Here is an 18,809-nt window from a genome sequence, read left to right on the forward strand (position 1 = left end):
CCATTACAGTACAGATAGTCCTCCTACCTTTCTTGTTCTTGTGGTCAGCAGCCAAGGCCTCAGTGACCCGCTTGGCCCAGGTGTCATAGGACTGGGCTCTGGACTTCACCCCATACAGCATGGAGGGAAACTCCTCCAGATCATACCGGTAGCTGGAATACAAAGAGACAGGAGTGTCAGCATCTATTTACCGTATTTTCCGCACTATAAGGCGCACCGGATTATAAGGCACACCTTCAATGAATGGCCTATTTTAGAACTGTTTTCATATATAGGGCGCACCGGATTATAAGGCGCATAGAATAGCAGATACTGCAGTCAAACGTTTGACTGGGGTTGCGTTATGCATCCACTAGATGGAGCTGTGCTAAAGGGAATGTCAACAAAACAGTCAGATAAAGTCAAATTTTATTAAGCGTTCTGACAACTCCGTTCACTCCCATGGTAACGTTGTTCAAACGTTAATGTGCATATTAACAATATCTCCCAGCCTTGCTCACTCTTCTCCCAAACGTGGAGGGGAACTTTTCCCTGATTCAGTAAACACGTAGTAAAAGAAACAGTCTGATACCACTAAATCAAACGTTAGTGTATAACTCAATATTGTTCAGTTACGTATAACACGTAAAGCTCACTTTTTCAGTTCATTCCCCGTCCACGAATCCCTCGAATTCTTCTTCTTCAGTGTCCGAATTGAACAGTTGGGCGACTACGGCATCCAACCTGCCCGGCTCCCTCTCGTCATTATCCGAGTCAGTGTCGCTGCTGTTGCCTGGCAGTTCAGAGATTATTCCTGCCTTCGTGAAAGCTTGGACCACAGTTGAGACTGATATATCAGCCCAGGCATCCACGATCCATTGGCAGATAGTGGCGTAAGTCGCCCGGCGCTGTCTCCCCGTCTTGGTGAACGTGTGCTCGCCTTCTGTCATCCACTGCTCCCACGCAGCTCGCAGTCTAGCTTTGAACGCCATGTTGACACCAATATCTAGCGGCTGGAGTTCTTTAGTTAATCCACCCGGAATGACGGCAAGCTCCGAATTAGTTTGCTTCACTTGTTTTTTTGACAGCATCGGTGATATGGGCGCGCATGGAGTCGTAGATCAATAGGGACGGAGCTGTGTGGAAAAAGCCACCCGGTCTCTTGACGTAAATTTCTCTCAGCCACTCACTCATCTTTTCCTCATCCATCCATCCCTTCGGGCTAGCTTTGATGACGACGCCGGCTGGAAAGTTTTCTTTTGGCAAGGTCTTCCTCTTGAAAATAACCATGGGTGGAAGTTTCTGGCCATTAGCCTGGCAGGCGAGAACTACAGTGAAGGATGACTTCTCATTCCCTGTGGTGCGTACAGACACCGTACTGAGCCCCGTTTTCGCCACAGTGCGGTTCACGGGAATATCAAAGTCGTAGTGAAACATTTCATTATTATTAAATAGTTTTTACTGGTTTTTCATACTGAAACATTTTGACAGAGCGCCTTGAGCACCGTGTACAACCAGTATGGATCAACCAATTGATCCATATATAAGGCGCTCCGGATTATAAGGCGCACAGTCATTTTTGGAGAAAATTAAAGGCTTTTAAGTGCGCCTTATAGTGCGTAAAATACGGTAATATTGATTGCTATGAGGGGTTAAATTGACCCAGATTAAAGCAACTTTCAATGGAGATTTGATTTACTCTGGGTCAGTGAAACTACATCCAAGTTCTCACTGATGCATTCACAGGTAAAACAACTATCATTCATCAGTGGGCTCTTATGGGGGCTTCTGAGCAGTACAGAGTTCATAACTCCTCTACTTCATTCATCCATTCCTTCTCACCGGAGACACTTGTAACTGACCATACCAATCATCGTTCATTACGATAAGTAGCCTATACTAGATATATGTGAAGTTGGAAATTAAATAAATGTGTTAATATGGGTGATGGTTAATAGGACAATTGATAGCTACAACCATTAAACTAGTAGTAGTTTAAAGGATAAATATAAAGATAATAAAACTGATGCACATTGTTATGAACTTATCGTTCCATATGGATTGCTGTCCATATCACCCAGCTGTACTCCTTACCGTAGACACTTGTTTCCCAGGGGACAGTCACAGAGTTCCTTGGCGTGGTGCAGACAGACTAGGCGCTCTGGGCTGCAGGGACAAGTCAGAGCTGAAAGGAAACAGGTGGTCTTACACTTCTGACACTGCCGCTCGTCATCAGGGACCAGCTCAAACACCTCCTGCTCAGAGGACAGCACACCCTGCAGACACGGAGGGAAATCGCAATCAGAAAACGATCCACTTCAACTAGACTGGGAGAACGAATGTGAAATTACATCAGTGATTCACTTTTGGTGTGATAGGAAATAATTTGAAACATATCTCTGGGATCATGTGATGTCAACATATTGTTTGATAATGCATCATCATAATGTATTCCCAAGTAAACCCCTCTATTTTTTTTTAGGGGGTAGATCAGCTTTAATATTGCAGATAAGATTGTAACTTCCATCAATGTAAATGTCTGCATCACTTCCAATCAACAATATGTTGATTTCTCGCAAATTATATATCCTTTTAAAAAATATATTTCCCTTTATTACTTTCCAACCCCACCACCCCTTCCCTAATTGGAGTAAACTAGGGAACAACAATGCTTAGACCTCTACTTCCAGCTTATACATACAATATACATTTTATAGACAGTCAATTTTACAATAATTCTATTTTGTTTGTTTTTACTCCTGAACTTCCTCTACCCTCAACCTCTCCAATCATTTTCATGATGTCAGCCGGTTTGCTTCTATATGCCATATCTTTCTAACTGTGCTCTTTCACAAAAGCTCTCAACTTATAACCTATAATTATTATGGAAAGTATGCTTTACATTAGTTATCTTGTTGTTATTAGTTGTTATTAGTCCCATCCTTCAACACCACCCATCTTTCTCTTAACACCATCCATATTGGATTTCTATTTGCCATATATTTTTCAACTGTACTGCTTTACAAAAGTTCTGAACCTTTCTATTCTCATTGTTTCTACAGATTGTAAATAAACATTTTTGCTAAAAGTATTATATTATTGATTATGACTTTTCAGATCACCCAGTAATGCTATCTGCAGGGTTAGCTCCAGGTAAATATTGCAATCCTTCAGCCATTCCTGGACCTGTGTCCAAACACAAGCTACAAATGGACAGTCCCAAAACAAATTATCTAATTATTATTTATCTTCGCAGCAAAATCTGCAGAGCTGGGAAGATTGTATACCCCATATAAATAACATTCTATTGGTAGCAAGAATTGTATATAATAATTTAAAGTGAACAATTTTAAGTTATGAATCCGGCGTCGTTTTGCGTATCAGTTCATAAACACTATGCCATGGGATCTGTACATCAAAAATCTCTTCAACTATTTTGCAATCTATATGGGACGGCTGTCAATCCTTTGGTCCTTAAATGAAACTGGTATACTTTTTTATTTATCACAATTTTCTTTAACCAATTATGTTCTTTAATGCAAGGCCGACAGACAGGTTCCTTACTTTTTCCCCCTTCCACTTTCCCCCTTCCATTTTTGCGGTAATGCTGCAATTATTTGGTTGTAATCTTGGGTAGAGCAGACATTTCCATGTGTTTTTGTTAGCTGCATGTGCGACATAGCTCCACCAGTCCTACCGATGATATCATTTACGAAGATTATACCTTTTAAAAAACATTTTGTCAAAAAAAAAAGTGTTTTATCAATTAGTATATTTGAGTTTAACCACAATATTTGTTGCATTATTTGTTCTGTCGTTTCTGGAGGATTAAATTGAAATTGCAACCAACTTTCTATGGCTTGTTTTAGAAATAGTGATATTTGGGAGATGATATCCTTTTCAAATAACTGAAAGTGAGAGTTGTAATCTGAATAAAGGGAAAAAGGCCATTCTTGAACATTGGGTGAGACAATCTTACTAATTTGCTAGAGAACCAGTTCGGATTTATGTATAACTTTTGTATGACTGAAGCTTTTAGTGATATTTAATAATTGAATATTTAATCATTTTCATTATATAAATAGGCCCGTTTAATTTTGTCTGCCTTGCCGTTCCAAATAAAATGGAATATTTTTTTCTCATAGAATTTTTTTTTTTTAACTGTTCACTAGGCATAGGCAAGACCATAAGCAAATAGATAAACTGGGATAATACTAAAGAGTTATCAGGGTGATTTTTCCACAAATAGACAGGTATATACACCTTTCCATGGTAGCAAGACCTTATCTATTTTTGCTAACTTTCTATTCAAATTTATTGGAGTGAGATCATTTATTTCATTTGGGATATGTATTCCGAGTATATCCACATCACCATCAGACCATTTTATTGGTAAACTACATGGTAATGTAACATTTTAATTTTTTAGAAATCCTATACGTAATATAGTACACTTATCATAATTTGATTGTAATCCAGAGAGGTTAGAAAATGTATGAGGCTGTGGAGGGATTCTAGTTGTGGATTTAAAAGAAAACATGAATCAGCGTACAATGACGCCTTTGTTTTTAAGCCCTGGATTTCTAATCCCTTGATATTATTGTTGGATCTGATTTTAATAGCTAACATCTCGATGGCCATAATAAATAGATATGCCGATAGTAGACAACCTTGTTTCACTCCTATTGACAGTTTAAAACTTTCTGAGAAATAGCCATTATTTACTATTTTACACCTAGGGTTACTATACATGATTTTAACCCATTTCATAAGAGATTCTCCAAAATTGAAATGCTCCAGGCATTTATATATAAACCCCAGTCGTACTTTATCAAATGCCATTTCAAAGTCTGCTATGAATAACAGGCCTGGTTTTCCAGATTTTTTCATAGTGTTCTATTGTTTGCAGTACTTGCCTTATATTATCTCCAATGTATCGTCCATGTAAAAAACCTGTCTGATTAGAATAAATAATGTCCGACAATACCTTTTTAATTCTATGCGCTATACATTTTGCATCACAACACTGAAGTGTAAGGGGCCTCCAATTTTTTTAATGGACTGAATCTTTATATTTTCCACTTGTATCCTGTTTCAGTAATAATGAAAATCAGACCTTCTTGAGTGTCTGATAATCTACCATTTACATAGGAGTGGTTAAAACATGCTAATAACGGTCCTCTGAGTATTTCAAAAAAAGGTTTGGTATACCTCGACTGGTATGCCATCCAACCCTAGAGTTTTCCCGGACTTAAAGTCTTTAATTGCATCCAGAAGTACCTCTGACATTTCGCGAGTCTTTCTGTATGGCTGTTAATTTTACATTATCAATAGAAGAAAAAAATCTCTACAATTAGCTTCAGTTAGTGGAGATGGAGGCGACCGAAACGAAAACATATGCTTAAAGTACTTTGTTTCCTCCTTCAAAATATAATTTGGTGAATCATGGGTGACTCCATCATTTGTAACCTGTTTAAGTAAATTATTTTTTGGTAGCATTCCTATGTTGAAGTTTTTTAAAATAATTTGGTGCATTTTTCCCCATATTCCATCCAGTTTGCTTTATTTTAATAATATATTACACTTGATCATTCTTGAATAAGTTTCTCCATTTATTTTAAAATTTTCCTCTAATTTATTCTGAGCCTCTATGTTAGTTTTTATTGCTATCCATCTGTTCTGTTAGACCTTCTATTTCCTTTGTTAGTATGGACTCTTGACCTAAATTGCTTTTGTTTTCGAGATGAGTACTGAATTGCTTGGCCTCTAAAAGGCACATTTAAAGGAGTCCCATACAATAAGGGGATTTGCTGTACCTATGTTATGGTCGGAAAAAATCAGTTATAAATTCCTCTGTCCTAGTTAAAAACAAGTTATCATCCAATAGGCTTTGATTACATTTCCAATATCCTCGCCCACGTGGAAATTCAGTAAGAGTAATGTATATGCCAATTATATGATGGTCCAACCGCATTCTGTCCCCTATCAACACTTTTAAAACTTTTGGTGCCAACGAGAATGACATAAGAAAGAAGTCAAGACGACTAGCTTGATTGAGTCTCCGCCATGAATATCTCACTAGATCCGGATATTTAAGCCTCCATATATCGACTAGTTCTAATGTATCCATGACATTCACGATTTCCTTAAGAGCATGTGGGTGATTGTTTGTAGTGCGCTTTCCTTTACGGTCCATTGAGCTATTTAAAACAGTATTATAATCTCACACCATAATAATATAGTCTTGAATTGCTTGCAGGGTTGATCATTTATTATATATATTGTCAAAGAAGTGTGGATCATCATTATTTGCTCCGTAAAGGTTAATGAGCCATATCTGTTTATGGTCCAATAACATATTTAAAATAATCCATCTACCTTGCGTATCTGTTTGGACAATTTGCAATTACTGTTAATTAATATAATCACCCCTATTGAGTTTCTTTGCCCATGGGAGAAGTATATTTCTCCCCCCCCCATTCTTTTTTTATAACTGGCTATACTTATTTCACCATATACCATAATGAGATACAAGTTTCAAATCTATTTATCAATATATATATATATATATATATATGTAAATTTACCAATAAAAAATACCATAGTGATTGCGTGTCCATATAGCTGTACCATTATATTTGCATTTCTACTAAGTAACCCTCCAATTGTTCTCCACTAATTCCCCCGCTAAAGCCCCCTCCCCATCCCAAGTTGGGCCGTCATCCCAGTGATCGGCATACCACCCCCGTCCCTCCGGATCCCTAGGGCCCGAGAGGCCTTAACCCATCCATTGAAAACAGCACACAGTGCCACCCACAAAACAGAAGCAGTTCATTTCCAATGCTCTCACCTCAATATATATACAGTGGGGAGAAGAAGTATTTGATACACTGCCGATTTTGCAGGTCTTCCTACTTACAAAGCATGTAGAGGTCTGTAATATTTATCATAGGTACACTTCAACTGTGAGAGACGGAATCTAAAACAAATCCAGAAATCACATTTTTAAGTAATTAATTTGCATTTTATTGCATGACATAAGTATTTGATCACCTACCAACCAGTAAGAATTCCGGCTCTCACAGACCTGTTAGTTTTTCTTTAAGAAGCCCTCCTGTTCTCCACTCATTACCTGTATTAACTGCACCTGTTTGAACTCGTTACCTGTATAAAAGACACCTGTCCACACACTCAATTAAACAGACTCTAACCTCTCCACAATGGCCAAGACCAGAGAGCTGTGTAAGGACATCATGGATAAAATTGTAGACCTGCACAAGGCTGTGATGGGCTACAGGACAATATGCAAGCAGCTTGGTGAGAAGGCAACAACTGTTGGCGCAATTATTAGAAAATGGAAGAAGTTCAAGATGACGGTCAATCACCCTCGGTCTGGGGCTCCATGCAAGATCTCACCTTGTGGGGAATCAATGATCATGAGGAAGATGAGGGATCAGCCCAGATCTACACAGCAGGACCTGGTCAATGACCTGAAGAGAGCTGGGACCACAGTCTCAAAGAAAACCATTAGTAACACACTACGCCGGCATGGATTCAAATCCTGCAGCGCACGCAAGGTCCCCCTGCTCAAGCCAGCGCATGTCCAGGCCCGTCTGAAGTTTGCCAATGACCATCTGGATGATCCAGAGGAGGAATGGGAGATGGTCATGTGGTCTGAAGAGACAGAAATTGAACTTTTTGGTCTAAACTCCACTCGCCGTGTTTGGAGGAAGAAGAAGGATGAGTACAACCCCAAGAACACCATCCCAACCGTGAAGCATGGAGGTGGAAACATCATTCTTTGGGGATGCTTTTCTGCAAAGGGGACAGGACGACTGCACCGTATTGAGTGGAGGATGGATGGGGCTATGTATCACGAGATCTTGGCCAACAACCTCCTTCCCTCAGTAAGAGCATTGAAGATGGGTCGTGGCTGGGTCTTCCAGCATGACAACGACCCGAAACACACAGCCAGGGCAACTAAGGAGTGGCTCCGTAAGAAGCATCTCAAGATCCTGGAGTAGCCTAGCCAGTCTCCAGACCTGAACCCAATAGAAAATCTTTGGAGGGAGCTCAAAGTCTGTATTGCCCAGCGACAGCCCCGAAACCTGAAGGATCTGGAGAAGGTCTGTATGGAGGAGTGGGCCAAAATCCCTGCTGCAGTGTGTGCAAACCTGGTCAAGACCTACAGGAAACGTATGATCTCTGTAATTGCAAACAAAGGTTTCTGTACCAAATATTAAGTTCTGCTTTTCTGATGTATCAAATACTTATGTCATGCAATAAAATGCAAATTAATTACTTAAAAAGCATACAATGTGATTTTCTGGATTTTTGTTTTAGATTCCGTCTCTCACAGTTGAAGTGTACCTATGATAAAAATGACAGACCTCTACATGCTTTGTAAGTAGGAAAACCTGCAAAATCAGCAGTGTATCAAATACTTGTTCTCCCCACTGTGTGTAGCTATTTAAAATTCAAATGTAGCTATTTTTTTATTCAAATATCTTGCATATCTTATTTTCCATCATTATCAATTAATATGCGTAATAATTTCAGCAGGTAATGCATAGGATTTTAACCTATAACCCAGATTGCCATTGTATTACATTACATTTTTGTCAAGCAATTATTATTTTAGCAAACAATTATTGTGGTTCATCCTATATTCTCCCTAACATCCTTACCCCCTTGCAACATATGTGGGATAAACACAGGCACATACTCTAACACACTCAACCCCTTTCCTCCACAATCAACCATAAAATCAGATGCTCAACAGTTGTTACATCCCAGAGCCCAACTCAAGAAAGGTCCTGATTTACGAATGCATATACAGTTACAGTTGTTTGAGAAAGCATGCAAGATTGAGCAAAAAATTGACAACAATGTGAGATTTGATTAATCTATTGAATCTATGTCAAGTCCTAGGTGATGGAGATCAGATCCACCCTCTTCACTTGAGACACAAACACTCTGGTCCCCCGTTGTAACCATTTTTCCCAAGCATTTCCGTGCAGTCAGACCTTTGATTATTTTGTGAACACATAGGGTTGGCAAGTCTTTTACCTAGGCTTTTAACCATTACTTTATCCTTAAAAAAAGCACATTTGGCAACGATTGGACGCTCATATCTCTGTCCTCTTTGTCCAAAACGGTGTACACGTTCGAGTTGGATTTTGACAGCCTCGAGTGGAATTTTAAGTGCTGTAAGAAAGAAGCCCTTCACAATTTTTTCTGTAATCTCTCCCTATTTTTCCTGGATACCCGTAAGTACTAGATTTTCTCTCATTGATCTAGTTTGTATGTCTAGTAAGGCTTCTCTCAGAAAGTTGTTCTCCTTTTTAAGTTCCTTAAGGTCCGTTTCCATCCTAGTGACTGTCCCTTTTAGTTTTTTTGTATCGCTCTCCATTACCGCTGTGTATTCAGTACGCCATCTTGTATACCTGCCCTCTTGCATTACTTCACCCTCTATCCTGGCCCTCCTGTAAAGTTTTCCTAAAGTGGCAAAAAGTTGTTTATATGGAAATCCCCCTGGGCCCTGTCCCTCACCATCTCCTGCACGGCCTGTCTGAGCCGTGTCTCTTCCTCCATCATATCTCCCATCTCTCTGAAGACTGCAGCAGCCAGCTCCACGTCCAGGCTCTCGGGGTCGGCAGCCATCTTGCACAGCAGCTCCTCGTGGGAGAAGACACAGTAGCGGTGGAGGCGACGGTAGTGGGCCACACACTGACGACCCATCGGGAGCTGGACGGGGACACACAGAGACAGAGACACAGACAGAGAGAGAGAGACACAGACAGAGAGAGAGAGACAGACAGAGAGAGAGAGAGAGAATGTCTAAAGTCTAATCGATTCCTTGGATCTTTTCTCCTCGCCTCCTCAAAACATCAAGGGGAAGCAAAAAGAGCATTGGAAGGGGAATATCTAAGATGATTGATTCACCAAGACAGCAATGCGGACAGTAAGAAGGGTATAAAATACTTGACTTACCGAAATTATTTTAAGCTCCCAACTAGGCTTGGGCGGAATTCCTGGATTATTTGGAAATAGCCACGGGATGGTTTTCCAATACCGTCAATAGCGTTGAAACTATTTCTTTGATGTTTTTTTTATCAATTTGTAGCTACTGAAGTAAATACCTGCAGTCAACTTGTGCAATACGTTAGGAGATAAAGATTGCATTCTTACATTTCACCCGTCAAATAATTTTTCATTATGAAGCTTAACGTTAGTCCCCAGTCACATTGTGTTTGTTTACAAGCACAGAACTACGAGACCGCAGCCTTGTGAGTCACTCACTGTTGTGCAGCATGCGCCAGGTGATCTAGTTACAGTATGGAATTCACAACTAAATGTTTGCCAGCTAGATATCTTAGAACTAAGTTAACTGTCTAAAATGTGCTAAATGCTCTGACATTTGGTTTGGTCATTTAGTAGCTGGTTAGCTAAGTGGTTAGCTTCTTCCAAAATCAAGCATTCACTTGGTAACAGCAGATAATCCCCTCCTGGATCAAAAGCCTTGCTGTATAATATTTGTTTTGTGCATGCAGCAAACTGTAAGTAGCATTTTTGAGTTACTTATTTAGGTCAGAGACCTAAATGCTCGTTAGCATTTAGTTAGCATTCACTATGGGATTGTACATGTACTTGTTAGCATTGCTAACCTTCGGATTACAGAGTATCAGTTGGGTTTGAAAACAGTGCCGGTATTTCCAAATATCCCGGTACAGCACAAGGTCGGTATGAAGGAATGATAATCTTGATACCGCCCAAACCTACTCCCAACATTCAAAATTCCAATTCAACATTCTGTTAATATTTGTTTACACACAAACACTTGTCTCACCCAGTCTGCGGTACAGAAGTTGACAGCCTCAGCAAAGTTGTATCCCTGATTGAAGCCACTGTGGTAGGCTCTGGGAAAGGTCACCACAAACTCCCCTGCACACTGGTTGGTCCGGAAAACCTGAGTGGCACAAACACACACCAGTAAAGTACACAAAGCAGACTTGGTCTCGTAAAAGGGGCCAGGGGCCGTACGTATCAAGCGTCTCAAGAGTCGGAGTTCCGATCTAGGATCAGATCTCCTTCTGTCCATATAAAACGCATGAATTGTGATCCAACAGGCAAAACTGTTCCTAGATTAGCACTCCTACTCTGAAACACTTGATACATACGGGCACGCCGTGCTCCATTAGGACGTTGGGATTCATGATGGTGACAAGCTGGTGCAGCAGGTCAGGCTGAGAGTCAAACAACTCTGGGGCCAGCTTCTTCATCACTGACTCCAGCTGCTCTGCCGCGTGGGCTGGGACACCATACCACGTCTTCGGCTCCCCCCTGGAGAGACAGGCAGAGAGAGAAGGTTAACCAGTCAGACGAATGAAGATGGGGAGTACAATTGTCTCTACGACCCATTGCAACATTGTATACGGTTTACATTGTTTTGTACGTGCATTTGTCTGTCTCTTCCCACTGAGGACTGTGTTAGAAAGACAATATATTTCTGTCCTTTGGACTAAAATATACAGTATTACTAAATATTTGGGCAAGAGGTTGATTTAGGACAAGGCATTTATGTTTGTTACTTTACCAGTGCAGGAAGTTGATGGAGTAGCTCCAGTGGTCCTCGATGTGCCAGCAGAAGGAGGAGAAGCACATGCCCACATAGAGCCAGGGAACCTTCATGCCAGAAATATCCACGTTTATGTGGGTAAGGACCGACTGCTCCAGGACTGGCATGTTGTTCAGGTTCCAGCCTGAGTTGGCATACTCCTACAGAAGAACAAGACCGAGGTGATGGAAGTTACTTATTGGTCATAAGTAACATAAACGCAAGCCGTTAAGGGTGTGGATTTCATACTGGGGCTCTTTCTCAATTAATCTTTCCACGATTCATTGTGTCCTCTCTCTACTCCATAAAAGGCATTAGCGGAGAAGGTTCGAATGTAGGAACAACGGATCTTGTCCTCCAATGCGTTTTGAAAAGGTGGCGAAAGACTATCGAGAAAGAGCCTGGGTCCTTCGTAACTATGCAGCAACTGGGACATAGTTACCTCTTCGTCTCCCAGGAGCCGTCTCTTGCCATCCCTGATGGGGAAGCCGCTGCCCACCTCCTTAGAGCTGATGTCAGCTCCGTACTCCACAATGACATCCTCCTCGATGGAGCTCACCAGACGCCAGAACTCCTTCTCCACCAGCTCTGTCGGCACCATCTGGGGGTGCAGCGAAAGGAGAATACACACACATGCATTGTTTAGATGTGATTGGGCATTAGTGGGAGAGAAAGGTTAGGTGTTCAACTTCAAACAGCATGAATGATGAAAATATCACCCAAAGAAAGTGAGTTGACTGCATCTGACTTGATTTTGAGATACAGACCTAACCTGAACATATGTATTCCAAAAGTATAGTTTTCTTTAGATTCTTGCCTATAACTCAAGGTGACCGTTTGATTTTGATACGTACGTGCACGGGCATGTTGAAGTAGTCTGACTTGAAGTGGTCAGCCATCTCTCCAAAGCTCTGGAGGGTGTACTCCCTCACGGCTTGCTCAAAGCCAAATGCCTCCCGCGGCTTACTGCACTCCTGTAGGGAGACATCCAGTGAGAAAACATCATCCTATCCCATAGTCCTTCTCAACATGATTTATGTATATCAGTCATACACTTCCATATCATCACAGCTTGACAAACACTATAACCTATTCATACGGAGGCAAAATTATAACACGTGGTAGGCAGGTGCGAACTGTATGTCCACGTGTTTTTTCTTGTTATAATACTCCTTGTGATTTACATTGTTGTACGTATTTATGAACTATATGAGGTGATGTTGTGCTGTTTGAGATGCAAGATACATTTTCCGAAAGGGACACAATAAATAAATTATTATAACTCACAATTTCTGCAAAAATCTTCCATTGATATAGAATAAATGCATGATTGGCATGAAAATTCAAGTTAGCTGTCGTGTGTTTCTCAAGTGAGGAATCAGCTTCGGATTGGGTAGTGGCAGGGTCATCAGAGTTCCATACCTCAGCGACACACTTGGGGCATCGCCAGTCCCCCTTGGGGACATCCTGTAGAGGCGGAATCAGACAGAAGGTGTGATAGCTGTCATCACAGCCGTCACACAGCAGGAGGCGGTCTTCCTCGTCGCCCCGCCCACACATCAGGCACATGTACAGGTCAATCTGGGGGATCTAGAACAGGAAATACAGAATAATAATTAGTCAAATGATTCAAAAAGTGGTCCATGAAACTAAAAACATGTTTTGAGCTGTTGTCCACTAGTGGTTCATTTGTTCAATGCACTCTAGTGAGTGAGTTGAACAAGACAACACAGACAGAGAAGAAAAGTGGAAAACAACTCATACTTACAAAGTTGAGATTATTATAGAATATTAGACAGACACAGAGGAGGAAGTCAACTGGTGATACTCACAAAGTTGACCTCCAGGGTTTCTTTGCGTGGTCGCATCTTAATGGCGAAGGCCTGGGCCTTCAGGTGACGCTGCTTCTTATTGAACCCATCGTCTTCTCATGTAACACAAGAGAACAGAATTGCTACAATACTGAGACAGAGAAATAACATTGCACAACTTGCATTTTCCCAGAAAATACATAAAGAACGTTGCACAGTAATTATGCTCCAAAACATTTAATGGGTATAGCAACCAACGTTTCGGCACACAGTGCCTTTTTCAGGGTTACATGATAAATGCTTGAACCAGGTTATGTAGACAAACAGTGCAATTAGTGCAGCCAATGAACACAGTGAGGGGAGTACCATAGTAATTAAGATAATGAGGGATGAAAAAGTAGAACTGTTAAAAAACTAATATTTTACTGCATGTCAAGATGTAAATAATTGCCCCATGTATTCAACATGATTAGATATAATAGAAAAATCTTGGTCGACCGAGAGTAGTCTGTTCTTTCAACGAACCAATTGGTAGACATTTTTAAATGTTTATTTTTATCTGTATAGCCATACCCTATGTGTTCTAATGAAATTCACATGCACTGAGCTTCTCTGATGCTTTAAGCACACTGTTGAAATAATTAAAAAGACACAAACGACTCAAGAGGGAGCCCGATGGCGACGCTGTGTTACAAAAAAGTGTGTCTGGCACACATTTTCTCTCTCCTCCCTGCTGCAGTGAGCAGGCACTACAGCACAGCAAGTGTTCATCGTGCTGTCCGTGCTGAAGCTGCAACATAAGTACAGCCATTTCATTTCTTACTTCTTTCTCTGACTGAAAAGTTGTGTTACCTAAATTGTTTAGGAAAACCATTCCCTCCCAATTCCATCAACCCTTGCTCTCTTTACGTGAAAAATGTATGCATTGCATCCACGTGACCAATAGGGCCTGACCTATAGCCTATCATATTCACATCAAGAAATTGGTTATAAACTCCCAACACCGTGACACGTGACAGTAAAATGGATGCGGAGGACGTGAAAAATAAACTCGAAATGGGGAATGTTTACTGGTTGCTCAGGAGGGAAAGGGGAAGTCAGGTGTGTGGAAGACATTTGAATTAGTTGTGGAAACTACTGGATATCAAGAAAAAGGAGGGTATAGGCAAAGCGCTGCGTGAGTATTGCGTGCCAAACAGGTGCTGTTAGATTGCAATATAATTGTTCTGCCCGTTTGGAACACTGTAAACACTCAATAAATTAAGTAATACCAGAGAGTCTGTTTTAACTTTTAAAAATTGTAACACCTTTATTACAGCATAACAAAGATTAAAAACTGCCGAATTTGTGAAATTGCTTTATCCAACATTTTGCGGTTGCGTGAGGCTTGGTGCTCACAGAATCAGTAGGCTATTAAACAAACACTCAAACAGGCAACAGAAGCAGGATCTGTCTTATTTCTGTAGATATATATGGATTATTTATAAAGCAAGGCACGTTTAACAGTTGGGCTATTGATTATAAGCCTAATTAAGTTGGGGTTTCCTCTCACCTCAATTTTCTTAGTCAATTAAGGCAAGGGCTGTTTCCTCGTATCCTCACTCCGCTGCTGCCTCCGCCGCATAGTTCTTATGTAAATAAGGTATCTTGGGCCCCATGTAGCTCAGTTGGTAGAGCATGGCACTTGCAACGCCAGGGTTGTGGGTTCGATTCCCACAGGGGGCCAGTATGAAAAATTTATGCACTCACTAACTGTAAGTCGCTCTGGATAAGAGCGTCTGCTAAATGACTAAAGTGTAAATGTATCTGTTTTTAACTTTTAACAAATTAGCAAAAATGTCTAAAAACCTGTTTTCGCTTTGTCATTATGGGGTATTGTTTGTAGATTTTTATTTATTTTATTTCATCCATTTTAGAGTAAGGCTGGAAGGTAACGAAATGTGGAAAAAGTGAATGGGTCTGAATACTTTCCGAATGCACTGTATAGGGCCATTATCTTTCCTACATACTTTATATCTGGTTTTAGTTGTTTACACTGAAAGTCTTTTAACATCACGAAAATTTACTTATAATATAATATGCCATTTAGCAGACACTTTTATCCAAAGCGACTTACAGTCATGCGTGCATACATTTTTTTTTGTGTATGAGTGGTCCCGGGGATCGAACCCACTACCCTGGCGTTACAAGCGCCGTGCTCTACCAGCAGAGCTACAGAGGACCACTTGTCGTTGCAGCATCTGCTCTGCATCTGCTCTAAGTAAGTGAAGTTAAATAAATACTTGCGAAGTTCCTTACCAGCCGGTACAATCTCTAACCCAACCACCTTGGGACCACTGCCAAAGATCTGCAGGGTCTTGGGCTCTTTGTTTTCCCGCTAGAAGGAGAGGAGACAAAAACATAATACAACACAACATCAGGGAACATTCCTGGGATGAGTACAAAATGTCACCCTTTTCCCCTATATAGTGCACTACTTTTGACCAGAACACTATGCAGGCCCTGGTCAAAAGTAGTGTACTATACAGTAAGTTAACTCTGGACTACCTCTAGCAGGGTTTCTATTAACCGGTAATAGACGGCTTCTGGCGGATTTTGTTTTTTTTAAGCCGATAAATAAAACTGCCGCCGGCAGATTTTAAGGGAGAATAGCACAGTTCCCGCTCAGCCCAGTCAAAGCTATTCGCTGCTCAGGCACCCCAATGGTGGAACAAGCTCCCCCACGACAGCGGAGTCACTGACCACCTTCCAGAGACACTTGAAACCCTACCTCTAAGGAATACCTGGAATAGTATAATAGTAATCCTTCTACCCCTTTACTACCACTGTCTTTTGTCTAAACTAACACCTGACTTATTTCACCTGCTAGCACTGACTTGTTTAAAGAAATGTACTTATTGTGATCGAGATGTAGTTGTCTCTGATTGCACTGACCTTTCTCACAGCTGCTTGTTTGAATAAGTGTACTTACTGTGATCAAGATGTGGTTGTCCCACTGGCTATCCTAAGTTGAATGCACCAATTTGTAAGTCGCTCTGGACAAGAGCGTCTGCTAAATGACTTAAATGTAAAATGTAAATGTAGCCTAGCCAAAATCTGATCATATCCATGAAGGCAATTATTTTATATCAACTTTCTTTCATTTTCCAGTAGCCAACGGCACAATCGTAGTCATATTAGCATCCCAAGCTAGTTGTTGCATATTAGATCTCCCCAATTTCTAAATTTTGACAGCTGTGTTTTCCCGCAAATTGCATTATAACAAACATTCGCGCATAGCCTACTGCCTTGTGCGCTTATAATGTGAAGAAATAATTGTTCGTAATGTGAAGAAATAATAGTTTATCAACATTTTAAGCTAACTTTTCTGACCTAACTGCTTTTTAAAGTTTTTTTATGTAGCCTATCGTCCCACAACTGTCCCAGTCAGTTTGGAATAGGCTATTTCTTTCTCGACAAGCTGACCAATAGAATAGTTAAACTTTTCTACTATGGGGGATAGCAGATTGACATAGGCTAGTAATTTCGCTATTCGTTACTCGTCTTGTTGGCTGAGGAAAAGTAAACGTGGACAGTTATACATCTTCAAAGTGCAAATCAAAATTCGGTAAGAAGGACCGCACATCGTTGCATCCTCGACTATCGTGTTCTATTAATATGAAGTACCATAATCCAAATGTGATTTCTGTCATTTTGAGCACCGTGGGTGAACACCCTAATCAGGTTACGCACCCAATATATATGGGTCCGGTAAATTTCTCAAATGTCAGTCGAATTAAAATGCTGCTGGTCAAATGTCCGGCGCCACATTTTCCTAACGGAAACACTGACCTCTAGGCATATCCATACATTAGATCAGTATTGGGTACAGTATCTCAGTTAGCAGCATATAAAAACTACAACCGCCAACCTAACGTCCTACAGAACTCGTGATAAGAAATAGGCTGTGCTGAATTACACAAGAGGTAAAGATAATGCTATTACAGTAACCATGCGACCCCATGACTCAGGGTGACGAGCAGATCTCTGTTGATGTTATGGGCACTTTGGGCAGACACAGCACACGCAAGGCTAAGGTTCTCTGGCTATTGAGAATGTATCTCCATCCATCAATTGCATTTCCAGTGCATTAAGTCCCCAAACAAGTTAGGCAAAAAACAGGAGTAAAAATGCAGATAATTTTTTGTAAATCACCATGTGAAATCAAAATGAAAGTGATCAAATACAATTTTAAAACAGACTCCGGTGATCACCTCATCACCGACCTCGGTCTTCAGGCGGCGGGAGCGTCGCTCAGGGAGCGGGCAGTCCTTGTTCGGAGTCCCGTCACTCAGGCTGTCCCTCTCTCGGTCCTCTTCATCCTCCTCCTCTTCCCCTCCTTCTTCCCCCATGCCTTCGTCCTGCTCCTCTCCGTCATCTCCCTCCTCGTACAGGCGGTGGATACCCTGAGGGGAAGAGAGGGTAGGGAGCAGAGTTAAAAGTCAGCAACAGAGGCAGGAGAACACCTACATACCCACTTCACAACAAGGTGGTGGTATGGGAGGTGTTACTGTAGCAGATGTAAGGTGTTGGTTGCTAGATTATTGGAGAGTGGTTGAATAGAGCAGGGAGTAGTAACATTTATACCATGGCATTGTTGAATTCTAGTTTCTGATTGGCTTGAAGGGCATTCTAGAGCGTGTATTATTTCCCTAGAATGCACAGTATAATTCAATGGCTATAGTTCATTATAATATAATATGCCATTTAGCAGACGCTTTTATCCAAAGCGACTTAGTCATGCGTGCATACATTTTTTTTGTGTATGGGTGGTCCCGGGGATCGAACCCACTACCTTGGCGTTACAAGCGCCGTGCTCTACCAGCTGAGCTACAGAGGACCATTCTTACGTGATCTATGTTTGAGCTGCTTTTGAAAGCAAAATTCTAATTAAAAACATTGGCATTGTTGAATTAGATTTTCCTAATAGCAAGATAGGCCTGATGGTTTGGTTAGCTAAACTAGCAAGTCTGTTTGGTTACCAAGGCAACTACTGTAGCTATCTAGTAAACTTGCTTTCCACTCCAGTGGATGTTGAACACATTTCTAGCAGCAAATCTGTTAAAATATAGCCATGGTATGAAAGGGTTATAATCAACTCAAGGCTCTATGCGTTCTCTGGAAAATAATGCAACTCCGTGGAAGGGTAGTTCCATTCCACTAGCACGTTGTGGAACACACCGTCCACGTCGTTCATTATTTTCCATAGAACGCATAGCCCCTCGTTGATTATCCCTTACATGTTGTGATACAGAACCAGAAGAGGCTGGTGGGAGGAGCTATAGGAGGACGGGCTCATTGTAATGGCTGGATTGATTCTATTCCAGCCATTACAATGAGCCCGTCCTCTTATAGCTCTTCCC

General features: G+C 41.0%; 1 protein-coding gene across 4 annotated transcripts in view; it reads right to left on the minus strand.

Moving 5' to 3' along the window:
• LOC121554974 (lysine-specific demethylase 5A) overlaps positions 1–18,809 on the minus strand; it is a 39,167-nt gene that overhangs the window by 12,843 nt on the left and 7,515 nt on the right. For 2 of the 4 annotated variants that reach the window (XM_041868714.2, XM_041868711.2), the window contains exons 5-16: positions 17,661–17,852; positions 15,706–15,784; positions 13,429–13,523; positions 13,019–13,186; positions 12,451–12,570; positions 12,039–12,197; positions 11,576–11,757; positions 11,160–11,322; positions 10,829–10,948; positions 9,532–9,726; positions 2,074–2,255; positions 28–152 (exon numbers count right to left, since the gene is read on the minus strand). In XM_041868714.2, coding sequence (XP_041724648.2) covers positions 28–152; positions 2,074–2,255; positions 9,532–9,726; positions 10,829–10,948; positions 11,160–11,322; positions 11,576–11,757; positions 12,039–12,197; positions 12,451–12,570; positions 13,019–13,186; positions 13,429–13,523; positions 15,706–15,784; positions 17,661–17,852 — 1,780 coding nt within the window. The remainder of the gene's footprint in view (positions 1–27; positions 153–2,073; positions 2,256–9,531; positions 9,727–10,828; positions 10,949–11,159; positions 11,323–11,575; positions 11,758–12,038; positions 12,198–12,450; positions 12,571–13,018; positions 13,187–13,428; positions 13,524–15,705; positions 15,785–17,660; positions 17,853–18,809) is intronic. The other 2 variants (XM_041868713.2, XM_041868712.2) reach the window with 2 other exon arrangements.

This window comes from Coregonus clupeaformis, chromosome 40 (assembly GCF_020615455.1).
Source record: "Coregonus clupeaformis isolate EN_2021a chromosome 40, ASM2061545v1, whole genome shotgun sequence".
NCBI lineage: Eukaryota > Metazoa > Chordata > Actinopteri > Salmoniformes > Salmonidae > Coregonus > Coregonus clupeaformis.